Source organism: Pan paniscus, chromosome 3, assembly GCF_029289425.2.
Source record: "Pan paniscus chromosome 3, NHGRI_mPanPan1-v2.0_pri, whole genome shotgun sequence".
In the NCBI taxonomy this organism is placed as follows: Eukaryota; Metazoa; Chordata; class Mammalia; order Primates; family Hominidae; genus Pan; species Pan paniscus.
The window spans coordinates 86,727,919-86,742,015 of NC_073252.2; the positions used below are offsets into that span (position 1 = coordinate 86,727,919).

General features: G+C 39.9%; 2 protein-coding genes across 16 annotated transcripts in view; one reads left to right on the plus strand and one right to left on the minus strand.

Moving 5' to 3' along the window:
* Window positions 1–4,232, plus strand: part of HERC3 (HECT and RLD domain containing E3 ubiquitin protein ligase 3) — a 135,884-nt gene extending 131,652 nt beyond the window's left edge. For all 3 annotated transcript variants that reach the window (XM_003811275.5, XM_063603570.1, XM_008963664.5), the window contains one exon: window positions 3,372–4,232. The gene's annotated coding sequence lies outside the window, so the exon portion shown is untranslated. The remainder of the gene's footprint in view (window positions 1–3,371) is intronic.
* FAM13A (family with sequence similarity 13 member A) overlaps window positions 1,901–14,097 on the minus strand; it is a 384,547-nt gene continuing 372,350 nt past the window's right edge. For 10 of the 13 annotated variants that reach the window (XM_024928670.4, XM_063603571.1, XM_008963666.5 and 7 more), the window contains 4 exons: window positions 12,993–13,076; window positions 7,532–7,728; window positions 6,857–6,958; window positions 1,901–4,198 (listed from right to left, as the gene is read on the minus strand). In XM_024928670.4, coding sequence (XP_024784438.2) covers window positions 4,072–4,198; window positions 6,857–6,958; window positions 7,532–7,728; window positions 12,993–13,076 — 510 coding nt within the window. In that variant the 3' untranslated portion in view covers window positions 1,901–4,071. The remainder of the gene's footprint in view (window positions 4,199–6,856; window positions 6,959–7,531; window positions 7,729–12,992; window positions 13,077–14,097) is intronic. The other 3 variants (XM_063603572.1, XM_055111623.2, XM_008963675.4) reach the window with 1 other exon arrangement.

Consider the following 14,097-nt stretch of genomic DNA (forward strand, 5'->3'; position numbering starts at 1 on the left):
AAGGACAATGGTAATTTCAAATGCCTTCTGCTTACATGTCATGTAAATATTGTTAGGAGCCCATATTTTTTACAAAAACTATTATTTGTGGAGATTTTCATGACTGTATAGGTGTTTTCAGTTGGAGGATTTGCCAAACCTGTGTTTTGAGGCACACACGTGATCTCTGCTTGGGAAAGTGGCCAGTGCCACTGTGCAGTGCCCAGCATTTATACGTGACTCTGGTTTGGTGTGTGCTGTGTTGGTCACCACTTAAAGTAGAGCCAGTGTGCACAATTTGAATATATAAAAATTTGAAAATATGTTTAGCCAGTCTACTCTTTAGTATATTTTGAGTGTCAAGTGGAAAAAAAACAGTAAAAGGAAATTAATGAAGGAAAGGAAAGCACTTTCTGAGTTCTGTCAAACACAAGAGCTTCAGAGGAAACAGTGCTTCAAGACTGTAGTATAGTTTGTCCCTCCTCATTGATTTAACTAAGTGGATACTGAAAAAATATCACAGAGGCATTGATCTTGGTGCAGAAACCACCTCTCCCTGACTAGGGGAAAATAAGCTAGCAAGCAGTGTGTCAGGAAGACCCCTCTTGAAAGCAAAACAGAATTTAGACTACAGCTAGCTTTCACAAAGCTGTTAGCAGTTTATGGTGTTCAACTATAAATAAATATACCACCAAAAGCATAAGGTGTTACTCTTAAGAAAATGGCATCTTTATCAGATTAAAAAGCTCTAAAACCAAAAATTATCCAAAAAGTTAAACTCTGTGATTAGTTCTGGACACAGGGCCCAATTCTGTCTCTTGAGAACTAGGCAACCCCTGGGCAGAACCAGCTTGATTAGCACCATGGCCATCCCTTTATGCTGATAACAAACCTAAATATTCACCTTATAAGGAATTCTAAGCTCAACCACATTTACAAATGCTCAGCCCTCGGGGTTCCAAGACTGCTGGTCTTGGGACACCTTAGTGCGGCATTTATGACACAACACAGCTTTGAGGCATTTGTCCTTGGCTGGAAATGTCACACCTGGGAGCAGGCACACCCTGCAAGAGGCTGTTCCGCTGCCACCCAAGCAATGAATTATGAGACAAAGCAAAAATTACACTGATGTTACAGAGACATCACTGATCCCTGCAATGAGTAATAATCTTCTTTTGACTTTGAACTGGTAGGCAAATGGAAGAAATCTTAACAGCTGACAACATCCTAGCTGGTAATTAAAAAAATAATTATTAGTACTCCAGTTTGAAATTTGGTCTTTCACGGAAATTTTCCCTCACTTGGGAGGTCACCAAAAGTGTGCTAGCTTTTAAAATTTTTATTATTTTTTTTAAAGCAGCACAGGACAAACTTCTACTATCTTGAAAAACTTCTAAGCTGTCCCTTATCCTAAATCTTGCACCTACAAGTCTTAGAAAGTGAATCTGAACTAAATGATTCAAAGATGAAACATGATATCATACTTAATATAAACATCTATTTCAATGTTTACGCCAGACTGAACACAATAAAAGTACTTATGAAAATTATAAGTCTGCCCTCTTTAATTCTTAAGTTTACTTACACTTATGAAATAACTCTTGACATTTATTTTGTTGGCATGTGCTAATAAACACATATTCCCAAGACAGCAAAGGAAAAATCCCAGTCCAGAGCATTTTGTCTTTGTGAAGCCAATTAAGACACCGCCTCTAGTGCCTTGAGATTCTGGGCTGCAGAAATGGTTGCTGGGGAACACATCTCCCTCGGCAGAGCCAGAAACCACTGACTGACTAACAAACATTTCTTCAAATAAGATCTAGTGTGAAAAGGGCTTCCTCTCATTTCATCTGGGCTCCATTCCATGAAGAACGTAAGTTAGTTAGTGGAAATTACAAAGGAAAACACATCTCATACACAATTTATTTTATATAACTTGGTGTTTTCTTTTATTGAATCATACCAATTCAAATGGGGATTCCTGAATAAATCTTTTGTTAATTTACCTTTGGCAGAAACAACAGATTCCAAAACAATTAGTAGCATCTCATTTATTTGTAGCTTAAAAAAAAATTCTGTAGCGTATTTTTCCAAAAACACAGTCTTAAACAAATGTGCTTTAAAAGCTAACTGGTAATAATCTGATTAATATCATAGCTTATTTAAGAGAGCTATTAAAGGACAGACTAGACATGTATTTTTAAAAAAACACAATTTTTGGTCATGTGAATGATTCATGTTCAGATTTCAAAAATAGGAAACATCCTAAAGTGCATCATTTTATTTATAATCTCACTCCTTGAAATTATAGCAATCTGCAATGTAAACAGTAGAGCAAAGAATTCCAAACTATATTTTTATGTACATTTAAACCTGTAGGATTATGTACCGTCTTTGTGTATGGATTAAAACCAGGGCACTTCCAACACATAGCTCAAGCTTCCATACGATTAAGAGCAAACTTAAAGGCATTCTTTTTCCCCATCCTTAACATTCAGCTGACAGAAGAGAGCTGCTACCTCACTTCAGCAATGGAAAATGTTGCTGTAAATCCCATCGGACCAGCCAGTTTCTCACGACCCTTTAAAACTGAAAACGGGTCAGTATAGTTTTACATTCTTTTTCTTTTCCTTAAAACTGTGCCCTTTCAGAAGGCAACTTTCAAAACATACGACGGTGCCTCTGCTGTGTGTTCATACTGTAACACGTCGTCTAAGGCAGAGCTCCTGAAGCACCTTCTCTGGTCAGCCATGGCAGGTGAGCAGATGCCTGGGCTCGGCCTCGCAAAGCACAAAGGTGGACCCAGAACCCACTGTCCTTGGCGCAGGAGTTAAAAAAGTAACAGCAAATCATGAGGTGACATCAGGCACACTGAAGAGATGGAGGATTTGGTGTCTTACCTTTCCTGGTCCCTCCAAAATGTCTAATATAGACAGTTTTGTGACAAAGTCTTTGAAAAAAATTATAATTGGCCACACAGCATGACTTCTTTTTCTTTTTATACATGATCTCGAAAATAGTGTGATTTAGATTCTGCCTTGGGCTGAGCTCTGAGGGCTACATTTACCTGTCAGTTTGGGGATTTTAGTGCAGATTTTTTTTAAAAAAATTAAACTCTGGTAAGTACTCAGGAGGCTGAGAACACAGGCCCCTTCTCTCCCCGATCCTCTGTATGCAGGCTGACTTAAGCCCCTTTATGTTTGGCTAGTGCCACAACAAAACAGCCCCAAACAGATTGCCATGAGCATGCTGGCCTGGCTTGGTGTTTGACGATAAAATCAGACTGGTAAGTGCAGTCAGTGTTCAGGAAAGAATCTCCAGGCTCTTCTCCCATGACCTGGTTTTAAAATCAGCATTCATACAGCTGCTTACCATCTCTCTGTCCTCTGCAGATGACCCGGTCCTAGGCAGGGACCAAAATTCCTTGTCAGCTGAGGAAGTCCCGAAGAAACATCCTGAAGATGATGACTGCACTGCCATCGTGGGCAGATGCAGCTTCCATCTACCTGAGGGCTGAAGGGGAAAACCTTTCACACACGTGAGGAAGGCGCAGCTCTGTGGAAAGGTCACTAGAATGGCAGCGGCAGCAAATAGGGCTCCAATGCACGTTTGCAGTTAACTGGGTCCAAGGAGAGCATGGCCCTCCACAGCAAGTTTGCTCTATAGAATAAAGTCCTGAGCTTGTTTTTATCACAGTTAGACAGAGAATGGTCTCTTGTTTCTCAGTTATCCAGGGAAGAACAGTGTATATTCTCTGTAGATGAGTGTTGTCTAATGTAGTGATTAATCTCTGCTAGTGTTAGGAAAGCTCCACTACTGTGTGTGTGTGTGTGCGTGCACGCGCGTGCGCATGTGCACATACTGCAATCTTGACTTTCCAATTACAGAATGCCTAAGTCAGGTCACATTGTCTTCTTCCAGCCAGTTTCTAAGGCAGGCAATGGAAACAGGAGCCGATGCCAAATGGTCTAGAGGCAGAAGGGCTGCATGCTTTGCAGGGCCAGCCCCAAGGCTGCCTTCCAGAGCTGCACTTTCTCTGGGGACAGTAAACTCTCACCGCAGCTGCCAGCCCCCTGTGCTTGGCCATGCCCCTCACATGGACTTGGAATCAGTGTCTCTCTTGCTGATGAGCACCTCCAGGAGCCTCAGTTTCGCCTTTATGTGCTTATATTCACTGTATTCTTCAGCCATAGGAGTGCGGTCTTCCTTCTGGACATTTCTAATGCAAATAAAGGAAAAAGGGGTCTAAGGATCATTTTCTGTCTTTGCTAGATACTGTTCATCGGGCAAATTATCATTGTATAGAAACTTTGCAGTTTATCAACTTGTAGAATCAGTGTTGCCGAGTGGCCCTTGGTCTCAAGACTGGGGCTGGATTTAGACAAGTGATGAAAATGTTTCACCCAGAAGGCAACATGCAACTGAGTTTTTATATAGTTAATCTGGCATCTTGTATGGTAAGAAGGCTAAGAAATGCAGAAATTCTCTCTGCTAAGTATGAATTCACATTGAGCTCTCATACACCAAAATCTTTTATTCATACTTAATGTTTTCTCATTCTTATATATTTCATCTCGTGAAATTTTAAATTTTTAATTAGCAACTGGTCCACAACTTAGTTTTTTTTTTTTCAAAAACAGATAGTTAATACTCCTACTTATTATAAAACTGTCTTAGAATTCAGCAGCTGGATTACATAATACTATTATAATAAGCCTTTATTATTGAGTAACTTTACATACATAATATTTATATGCACAAGTATTTGAGAGCTTATAGGTCAAGCCCTGTGCTAAGTACTTTGTACCCATGATCTGATAGAACCCTTATAACACCTTGATGAGATGGAGCCATTTTCTACACACTACACATGATGAAACCAGCACAGGAAATCAGATAACTTGCCTGCTCTTGGCCACCACGCGGTGCGCTGCTGCTTTGTGTTTTATGGGAAATTGCACATGGCAAACATTCAATCATAGGCTTCCTGCCTTTATTAGTAAAGGGCAAATGTGGGTAAGGAGGATAGCATGGGGCTTGATTTGTTCAATGACCTAAAAATAAACTGATCTTATTCATACCCTGCCTTGTTCTAGGAAAGGATTCTAGTGGCTTCTCAGCAGAGGGCAGGGCAAGGAACAGGTGCTCAGGAATTGCAGCATCTGGCACGCAGGCCCCCACTGCACTCTGAGGGGCTTCACTCTCCTCAGACACGAAGTCATGGAACCAGAGCTTATCTCCTAAGTCCCTCATGGTTTTAAACTTTTTTGACAATTAAGTTAACGTCCTCCATTGACATTTTCTTAAAACCTGGGTGGTTTGCATAATTCTACATGTATAAGATATCTGTGCATAATGTGACTTAGAATAATATAAAAAAGGATAAGCCAAAAAATAGGCTTAGATGAAAGACTGGAAAGATACACATCAAAACATTAATTCTGACTTGTCTTTGGTTATTATTGTTTTGGGAATTACTACTTAAATTTGCTTACCTATATTTTCTAAATACTGTGCAATGGGTGGGAAATGAAAAGCAAGTGTTTAGGTATAAAAATATATGAGACATATCCAAATCAGAGATCCTAAAAGTAAATTCATACAATAATTGTTAAACTAAACTGAAATACAATATATTTTAAATGACAAAGTTAATTTTTATGGTGCTTTTATTTCCCCAAACTTTCAAGAAGTATAAAAGAGGACTCAAGAGAAACAATACTTACATAGCTTCAGTAATCTGGGTTAAATCCAATTTAAAATGATAAAACCTAACTCCAATGTAAGAGATGCAAATCTGTTCCTGGTTCTTTCCTCAGGCTCCTACTGTGACTTTCGGTAAGATGTTTTGTGTGCTGTTGCTTGTAAACATGAAAGACTAAATTGTGCCTTAAAATTCACTGGCGAGAGGCAGCCCATCAACCAGGTAGATTTACTGCTTTTCTTTTCTTTGTTTTTTTTGAGACGGAGTCTTGCTCTGTAGCTCAGGCTGCAGTGCAGTGGCGTGATCTCAGCTCACTGCAACCTTGGCCTCCCGGGTTCAAGTGATTCTCTTGCCTCAGCCTCGAGTAGCTGGGATTACAGGCCTGTGCTACTGCACCCGGCTAATTTTTTGTATTTTTAGTAGAGATGGGGTTTCACCATGTTGGTCAGGCTGGTCTTGAACTCCTTACCTCATGTAATCCACCCTCCTTGACCTCCCAAAGTGCTAGGATTACAGGCGTGAGCCACCACGCCTGGCCGACTTACTGATTTTCATACATATTTTTCATTTAAACTTGGCAATTATCACCTTCATTTTTGAAATGAGCTTGAAAATCAGTAATACTTAGATCTCTCTTTCCCTTGTTTCTCTAGCTCCTTTTATTTAGAAATGAAGTCTCACTCTATTGCCCAGAATAGAGTGCAGTAGCAGACCACAGCTCCCTGCAGCCTCAAACTCCTGGGTTCAAGCAATCCTCCTGCCTTCGCCTCCCAAGTAGCTAGAGCTACAGGTGTGCCACTACGGCCGCTTGGCTAACCTCTAGCTTCTTAAGAAAAAAGCGTTGGTGCCACCACCAGCGGGAAACGCAGCTTCCTGCTGCTCATTGTAGATAAGAATTTGATGGGACAGGTTCATTTCATAAACGTCAGCTGAATCTGCATTAGTCTTGGGCATTACCCAAAGAGCATTTCTTCTGGGAGGTCCACACAAATCCCATCATCTCACAGTCAACCTCTAAGTGTCCCTGGGCACAAACCCAAGGACCAGGTTACAGGGAGGATGCAGAAGAGTCCCCCCTTTGAAGGCATTCCACAGATCTGACAGAAAAACAAGAGGGATGGGTGTGTGTGGTGCGGCGGCGGGGAAGGGAGGGTGGGGGAAGACAGGCACTACCTTCCATTCTGTCTGAAAAAGTTGTCTTCAAAATCCCGAAGTTTCTTTCGAATCCTTTTCTTTTCTTCTCTCATTTCCTGGAGGTGTTCCAGGAGTTCAGGTCTAAGAGAGAGGAAGCATTGCAAGGAAATTAAGTTAAATTTGAGTTGTCATAAATGTAATGAATGTGTAACTCAACAGGAGCTGTGCAGAAAGGGGAGGCAAGTAAATGCAGAAACTGCTGAGAGCATTGAGGGGGCGCGGAAATGCATGTTTTCCATTTCCTGAAAGCCAAACATGCTGGCAACAGATCCAGCTTCTGGGGGTTCCTGCTACTTGGGAATTCTTAGCCCTTGTGAAATCCCACGGCACTTTGTCATATTTTTCTTTGAAAGAAAGAGATGACATCTGTGCTCAGCGTGTGTTAAGTGATGGGCTGTGATGTACAGAACCACACAATGCCCTTTAGAGAGAGAACTTCTGGTTGTTTAAACAAGACTCAAAAGTTCCCTCAAATAACATGGGCTGAAGCATATAAAAAAAGAAATTAAAAAAAAATCACTGTTTTATCCAGATACACCCCAGGTAGTCACTTGTATTTTATCAGCTAATTTATTTAGATACAAAGGCTAAGATAATATTTAAGTGAGCTATTTTTTACCAAAACATTTCACCACCACCACCAAAATGACATACATTGAGGCAGCATGGAGATTTGAAAGCCCTGTGTCCTGGCTGCATTTTGATGGTATTTTATCATCCATTGGGGAAATAAATCCATCAGCGTCATCTTCGAATTGGTCCAGAAAGCATCGTGCACTGAAATCGGTTTTCAGAGTGACCATGAAGTCTGGCTTCACATTGCTATCGTCTTCTGACCCCTCCTCTTCTTCCTGGAGATACACAGCAACCCCAATAAAAATCTGGTCACTTTTTGGGGCAGACTTTCATTACAAGTATCATTTAATAATCATTTAATTATCAGACTCCATATAGTTTCTTCTGTATCTACATTTAGCAACACATATGTACATTACAGATATATTATTGAACATCTGTATTCGATGTAAATATACACATTTAATAACACAATGTAGCCACTCAATAGAGAAAACAGACTGCAAAACTATTTTAAAATGAGTGTACATCATGTTAATAGTTGTCAGGTTGGGGGTAAGAAGGAACAACCATCATAATTTATAACCTAAATCAGATGAACTAAAAGGATCCAAAAATTTCCAGCTCTGTGACAGTACAAAACAAAATTCATCACCAGTAACCAGTGCTTGAAAGGATTCTACTACTTGGGTATCTCAGATGGCTTTAAAAAAAATCAGTCTGAACATTTTCTGAAATAATACAACATTTCTATTTAAGAATTGAGATTAGAAAATATTTTATGGCTGCTTAATGCACAAAATTTTAGGGAAATTTTAAGAAGACTGAAAGATATTATATTCTCATGATTGAAATAAGAAAACTCAAGCTTTTCCAAAGAACTTCCAAGGGCCACATCTGTATTTTTTGGCATACAAGATTCTAAGAAAAGTATGATATTCTTGGTCTGTATTGATAATGCAAATAGAAAAATAATAAAGCCAAATCAGCATTTCTTAGAGCCAATTTAAGGCTATGTAAGCCTAAGGAAGAGATAATATCAGAGTGTGAAAGATTTCAAAACAAGTGATGTACTGCCAAAAGGTAGTCAGACCACAGAGAATAACTTACTATCCTAAAAAATTTAAAAATTGGTTCGGAATACAGCCACATAAAAAATGGTATGCACAGCACCAATTATTACAGGTAAACCAAATGGTTTCCATGCCAGTGCAGCAAAAACATCTCAGGAGGCCGCAGCAGTTCCCGCTAGAGGGCAAAGTACAAGTGTGCAAATGGTTCATGGTAAATTTTGGTATGTTTAATAAGGGTGTTTCTGAAGAGAAATAATGTGAATAAACAAGCAACCAAACAAAGCAAAACAAAAAAGGACTATCATATAACTGATATCAAAGTATTGCTATGAAAATAAAATTGGCAAAAGCTAGGTGGCTTTTCCAGATTGTCTCAGCTGTGACTTCAGACCTTGAGTCTCTTTAAATTGTTAAAAACATTTAAAAGTTTACAAAGTAAAATTGACTTTTTAAATGAATACGTTTCTTTTTGTTTTAGTAAGAGTAATAACAATTCCCATCGACGTAGTTTTGATAAAAATTGAGATAATGTGTGTCAGGTACCTCATAAGGCACACCTGGGACACCGGCTGTGCACATCAGTTTTCCGCTCCCTCTCTTCCTTCCCCTCCCCTGGATAAGGAAAACAGGGTAGAAGTATCTGACCAACTCAGTGAAGGCAGGAATTGGGGCCTGTTTACTGCTGTCCCCAGAGCTTGGCCAATGCTTGCATATGGCCAATAAATGGCTGTTAAGCAGTCTAGTAATTCAGTTTGAAAAGAGAACTACAAAAAATTACTATTAGAAGAGCATAAACACCTAACAGAGTTACGGACAGCTAACAGAGTTACAAATAAGAACTTAACGACCTTTAATGAAATCAGGTGTCTAGGCCTTATCAATTATATCCCAAAGTCCTGAGAGAACTTAAAAGTGTGGAAGTGTGCCTTGCACATAGTGAGCACTCAATATTTTTTGAGATAAATGTAACAAAATTACTCTCAGTAGCCTTTGAAAATCACGAGGAAAAATAGCAAATAGATTTTCAAATAAGACAATCATCATAAGTGTTGTAGATACTGGGTAGATTCTAGAAGGAATTAATACATAGATAATATATAAGCAATTGGGAAAAATCAGTGATCAACTGATGAGAGTGGTTCCTTAAAAATGAGTCATGAAAATGAACCATTTTTCCTTTTTTGATAGATGTAGTATTTGGATTTCAATAAACAACCAGGTAAGCAGACCCTACGAAAGCTGGCTTCCCAAATTTCTGCTGAGTAATGACTGAAGGGTGACATGAACCTGAAGGGCAGTCTACAGCAGCCCCTCTGCCTGACCCTGCCTTACTCAGTATCTGAGTCACTTGGACAAAGAAAAGGCATATTTCAAAATGTACAGATAATACAAAGCGGGTAGGGATATCTGATATGTTGGAGTACAAAAGCTAGATTTAGTGTATTTCCTACAGCTGAAATAGAAGTACGAGATGTAACAAATTGGAAAAATTCAAGGCCCTATAATTAGGAAAAAGAAAAGCTGGATACATCAGTGGCAATGCACAAGTATACAGCAAAGCATGAGTCAGGGCCATATGCCAGGGCCATGAGCAGTGGTTCTCAATCAGGGTGATCTGTTCCCTTGGGGACATCGGGCAATGTCTGGAAACATTTTTGGCTGTCACGACTGGTGAAGGGGTGGTGGTGGCACACTACTGGCCTCTAGTAGGTGGAGGCCAGGGACTCTGGTAAGCATCCCACAAAGCACAGGGCAGTGCTGCACAACAGTTACCCAGCCCCAAAGGTCAGCAGTGCTGAGGCTGAGACACCCTATCCTCAGAAAGGCCAAAATGAATTCCCAATACCTTGTCAGTTGCATAGGCAAGAAATTGGAGGCATGAAAGGGTCTCAGTCATCCAGATCAATGTAAGGACTAGTCTTTGGTCCACTGTCCTGGTTAAACCATATGCAGGTTAATGTCCAGTTCCGGGTATCGGTTTTAACAGCAACATTGATAAACTGGTGTGTGTGCACACAGCAGAGCTAGGAGACCACTGAAAGGTCTGGAACCCGTATCACATAAGGAAGAGTAAGAGGAACTTGGATAACAGATTGTCACAGGGTGTGGGGTGAGAGTGGGCAGGGCAGGTGACTGTAAATACAGGCAGTGCTCTCAGGGAAGAAGCAGTATGTCTATTTCATGTTGCTCCAAAGGGCAAAACTAAGCCTATGGGATAGAATGTAATAAATTGATAATAGCTATGAATATAATTTCAACTATTTTCATTAACTTGGTATTTATCAAACCTATACATTTTAAATTACATATTATGTAATTAACAAAGATAATTATAAAACCAATAATATAAGTTATCAGCTATTATTGATACTTATGTAGTGAGTGACGTAACTCCTTCCATTGCTGTAAACTTTTTAAGCTTGAGGATGGAATCTCTCTGTAGGGACAATGTCTCTATTCTGCCAGAGAAGTTTTAGAGGGGATTCTTATGTTGGCTAGGAGAACTGATTAGATGATCTCTAGGTTTCTTTGGGTTGGAAAATCTAGGCCTTCAGAACTGAGCTGGCTGTAGTTCATATACAGCTGGTTCGTTCCCAAAAGCATTTAAAACCAGGGGTGAGTTTTGGAGAAACCACTTAGATACAATCTTATCTGCACACACACCAAATTCTAAACTGGAATTGCCAAGAATTAGTACAGTCCAAATACTTTCTAATAGGCCTGGCCAACAGGAACAAAGTGAACCAAAAGACAGCACTGTTTACAAAAGCAAAGTAGTCATTGCAAAATTATCTGAAATTTTGACCATGATGTGGGCCAGGAGATAAACCACAGCCAAAATATACTTGTGAAAAAAAATTAAGCTAAAGGATAAGAATGGGAAAAATGTCTTTTATAAAAAAGAGCATCATTAGGTTATCTTCAATTCATTTGGTGAAACCCTTATTAAGTGTCTACATTTTGGATGTGTTCAAGAACACATTTTTATCTAGTAACGGTTCTATTGCATGCTGCTAAGAGAAACATGCTAATTTTCATACACACAATTACCCAAATTTCTCCAATTACTGTGGTTTCATTCTTGGGTGACATTACCAGCCAGACAAAATTTGTCTTTCATTAACATCAAGGCTTATTGTAAGAAAATAGCTCTAATTTTTAAAGACACAATATAGTATACTGGTCCAAATTTCAAGTACCGTGTTTACGGCATTTTCATAAAACAAGTTCTACTTAATACAGTGAGCACAGTCATTGCCTAATACCATAAAATTAGGCATATGATGTATCAAGATCTGCAAAAGGCAAGAAAAGGAATACATAAAAGAAGACTTTATAGCTTGTGGTACCTTACCTCAGACAAGAAAATGGAGAAATTCTCAATTGGTTTCCCTCAGTAGACAAGAGGCCCCCATATACTGAAATAATCATTCCTAACTACAGCACGTAAATGATCGCCCCAGGCTCAGAACTATCACAGAAATATGACAAGTGAAACTCTTAAAACTCACTTCTGCTTCAGGTTTAACTCTTGCTTTGGAGTTAAATGACTGTTAGAAAAACAATCACTGTTTTTTAAAAAATGATTGCCTTTGATTTTTCATCTCTAGAGTTCTGTATAAGGCAGTCCAGTTTGTTCAGTTATCTAGAAACAAAAGCATGAAAGAGGCTGATCCTAGTACGGGCCAATTAGGGTCCCACAGAGACACACTGATCTATGGGCACAGATTACATCTCCCATTCTAGCAAAAGTAGCCACCGATGACAAGGATTATCTGTACAAAATCCATATTACTGGAAAAAAAATCAGGACATATGTTCTGGTAGCTATCAGTCATTCACAGCACCTCATTCGTAGATTAAGAGCAGATTTTAAAATTAGTCCTGGGGACTAAATGTGCTATGAGAAAGTCAGGAAGGAAAAAAGCCGGAAATACTGCACCCACAAATCTGTCAAAGACTACTAAGATATTTGTAGAAGTAAAATTTTTCATTGTTTTATATGTTTATATATATATTTCCTATGTTAATTTTGATTTTTCTATAAACAGTATATGAGATTCCTTTTAAAGTTGGTCTAATGAGCTAATTTAAGATTTTGGAATACAGAAAAATCCATTCCCCAAATACAGAAAACAAAACCAAACAAAAAGCATTGTGGACAACAAAACCAAACAAAATAATCCCTGAAAGCAAAGTAAAAACAAAACAACAACAGACAATACAAAAAAGAGGGGGGAAATAAAATGAAACCAAAGAAATCAACTAAATGGAACTGGAGAAATTAGCACTCTTTAGAGGAACTGTTCAAAGTTGGTTATATGTAGCTACTGATTTTTAGGGAATGCTGTAAGAAGCCACCACCAAAAGGCCCGATCACACCCCCTTTCCATTCACCGGAGGGGAGGGGAGGAGGGAGGGAACTGGTGCGGATTTAGCAATCGGTTAGCAGCTGGGGTCTTCACCTTTATCTCCTTGAAGAAGGAAGCAGTTTCGCCCTCGATAATTGGCTGCAGCAAAGGGCTTCTCCGCTTGCTGGAGGGGGAACCCTGTGACAGGTGTTAACAAGTAGGTTACATTCCGAACCCCTTTCCCTTTCCCTCCAGCTCTCGGCCTCCTCTGACCTCACCAGTATTTATTAACTTTTAACTCTGCATTCTTATCCCTCCCTGCCAAACACTCCCAGGAAAACCTGAAACAACAAAAGTTCTTTTTCCAAGTTGCTGCTTCCCTTCAGCGCCCACACACATAAATCAAGGAGGACAGAGTACAGCAAGAACAGCACAGGAGTATATCCGGCAGACACGCAGAAGAAACCCGAGGAGAAACACCTGCCTCCCATCGCTGCCCCTGCCAATCACAGTAACCACAAGAACACTTCGGCTGTAGTCAGCTAAGGAGAATCACATAAGCTCAGAAAGCAATACAAAGGGGAGCTGACTTCTCTGTTTCACGTTCACTCTACTTAGGGACACTAAGGGTTCCTGCCTGGAGAATGAAAACAACTCCTTAGATCTAATCGTTTTGTTAGTTTAGGACATTCCTCCAGAATACATTAAAGTGGCTTTCTTCAAATACACCTGCCTGAGATCTCTGGACCCTCCTTTCTTCATTAAATACATTGTTAAAAGAAATAGACAATATTCTAGGCCTAGAAATAAGAAGGGCATTTAAGGCCGGGCCAGACAGGAGCAGCAGCTAAAATGAGTATGTATTGCAACGGCAACATCAAAGTGAGTTTGTGTCTGCTAAAGAGCCTAAAAGCCAGCAGAGGAGATGGGAGCACTGAAACAGAAGCAAACGTTTCCCCAAGAGATGGACAGGGCAGAACACCCTACTCATAAGCTGGGGGTGGAAACGCTGAGTCTGGGATGAGGGATGGGAGCAGGTGGCTGGGCCCTAAAGACTTCCTGTCGCTGAAGGCAAGCTGCTGCTCCCTACTCTTGACAAAATCAAAAGCCAGGAGCCAAAAGCAGCAAAGTTTAAGGATGGTGGCCACTGACAGCAACTTCAATGAGTAGCCTCCTTTCCTACACCTTGCCACATCCTCCAAGAAGGGCCTCTCTCTTG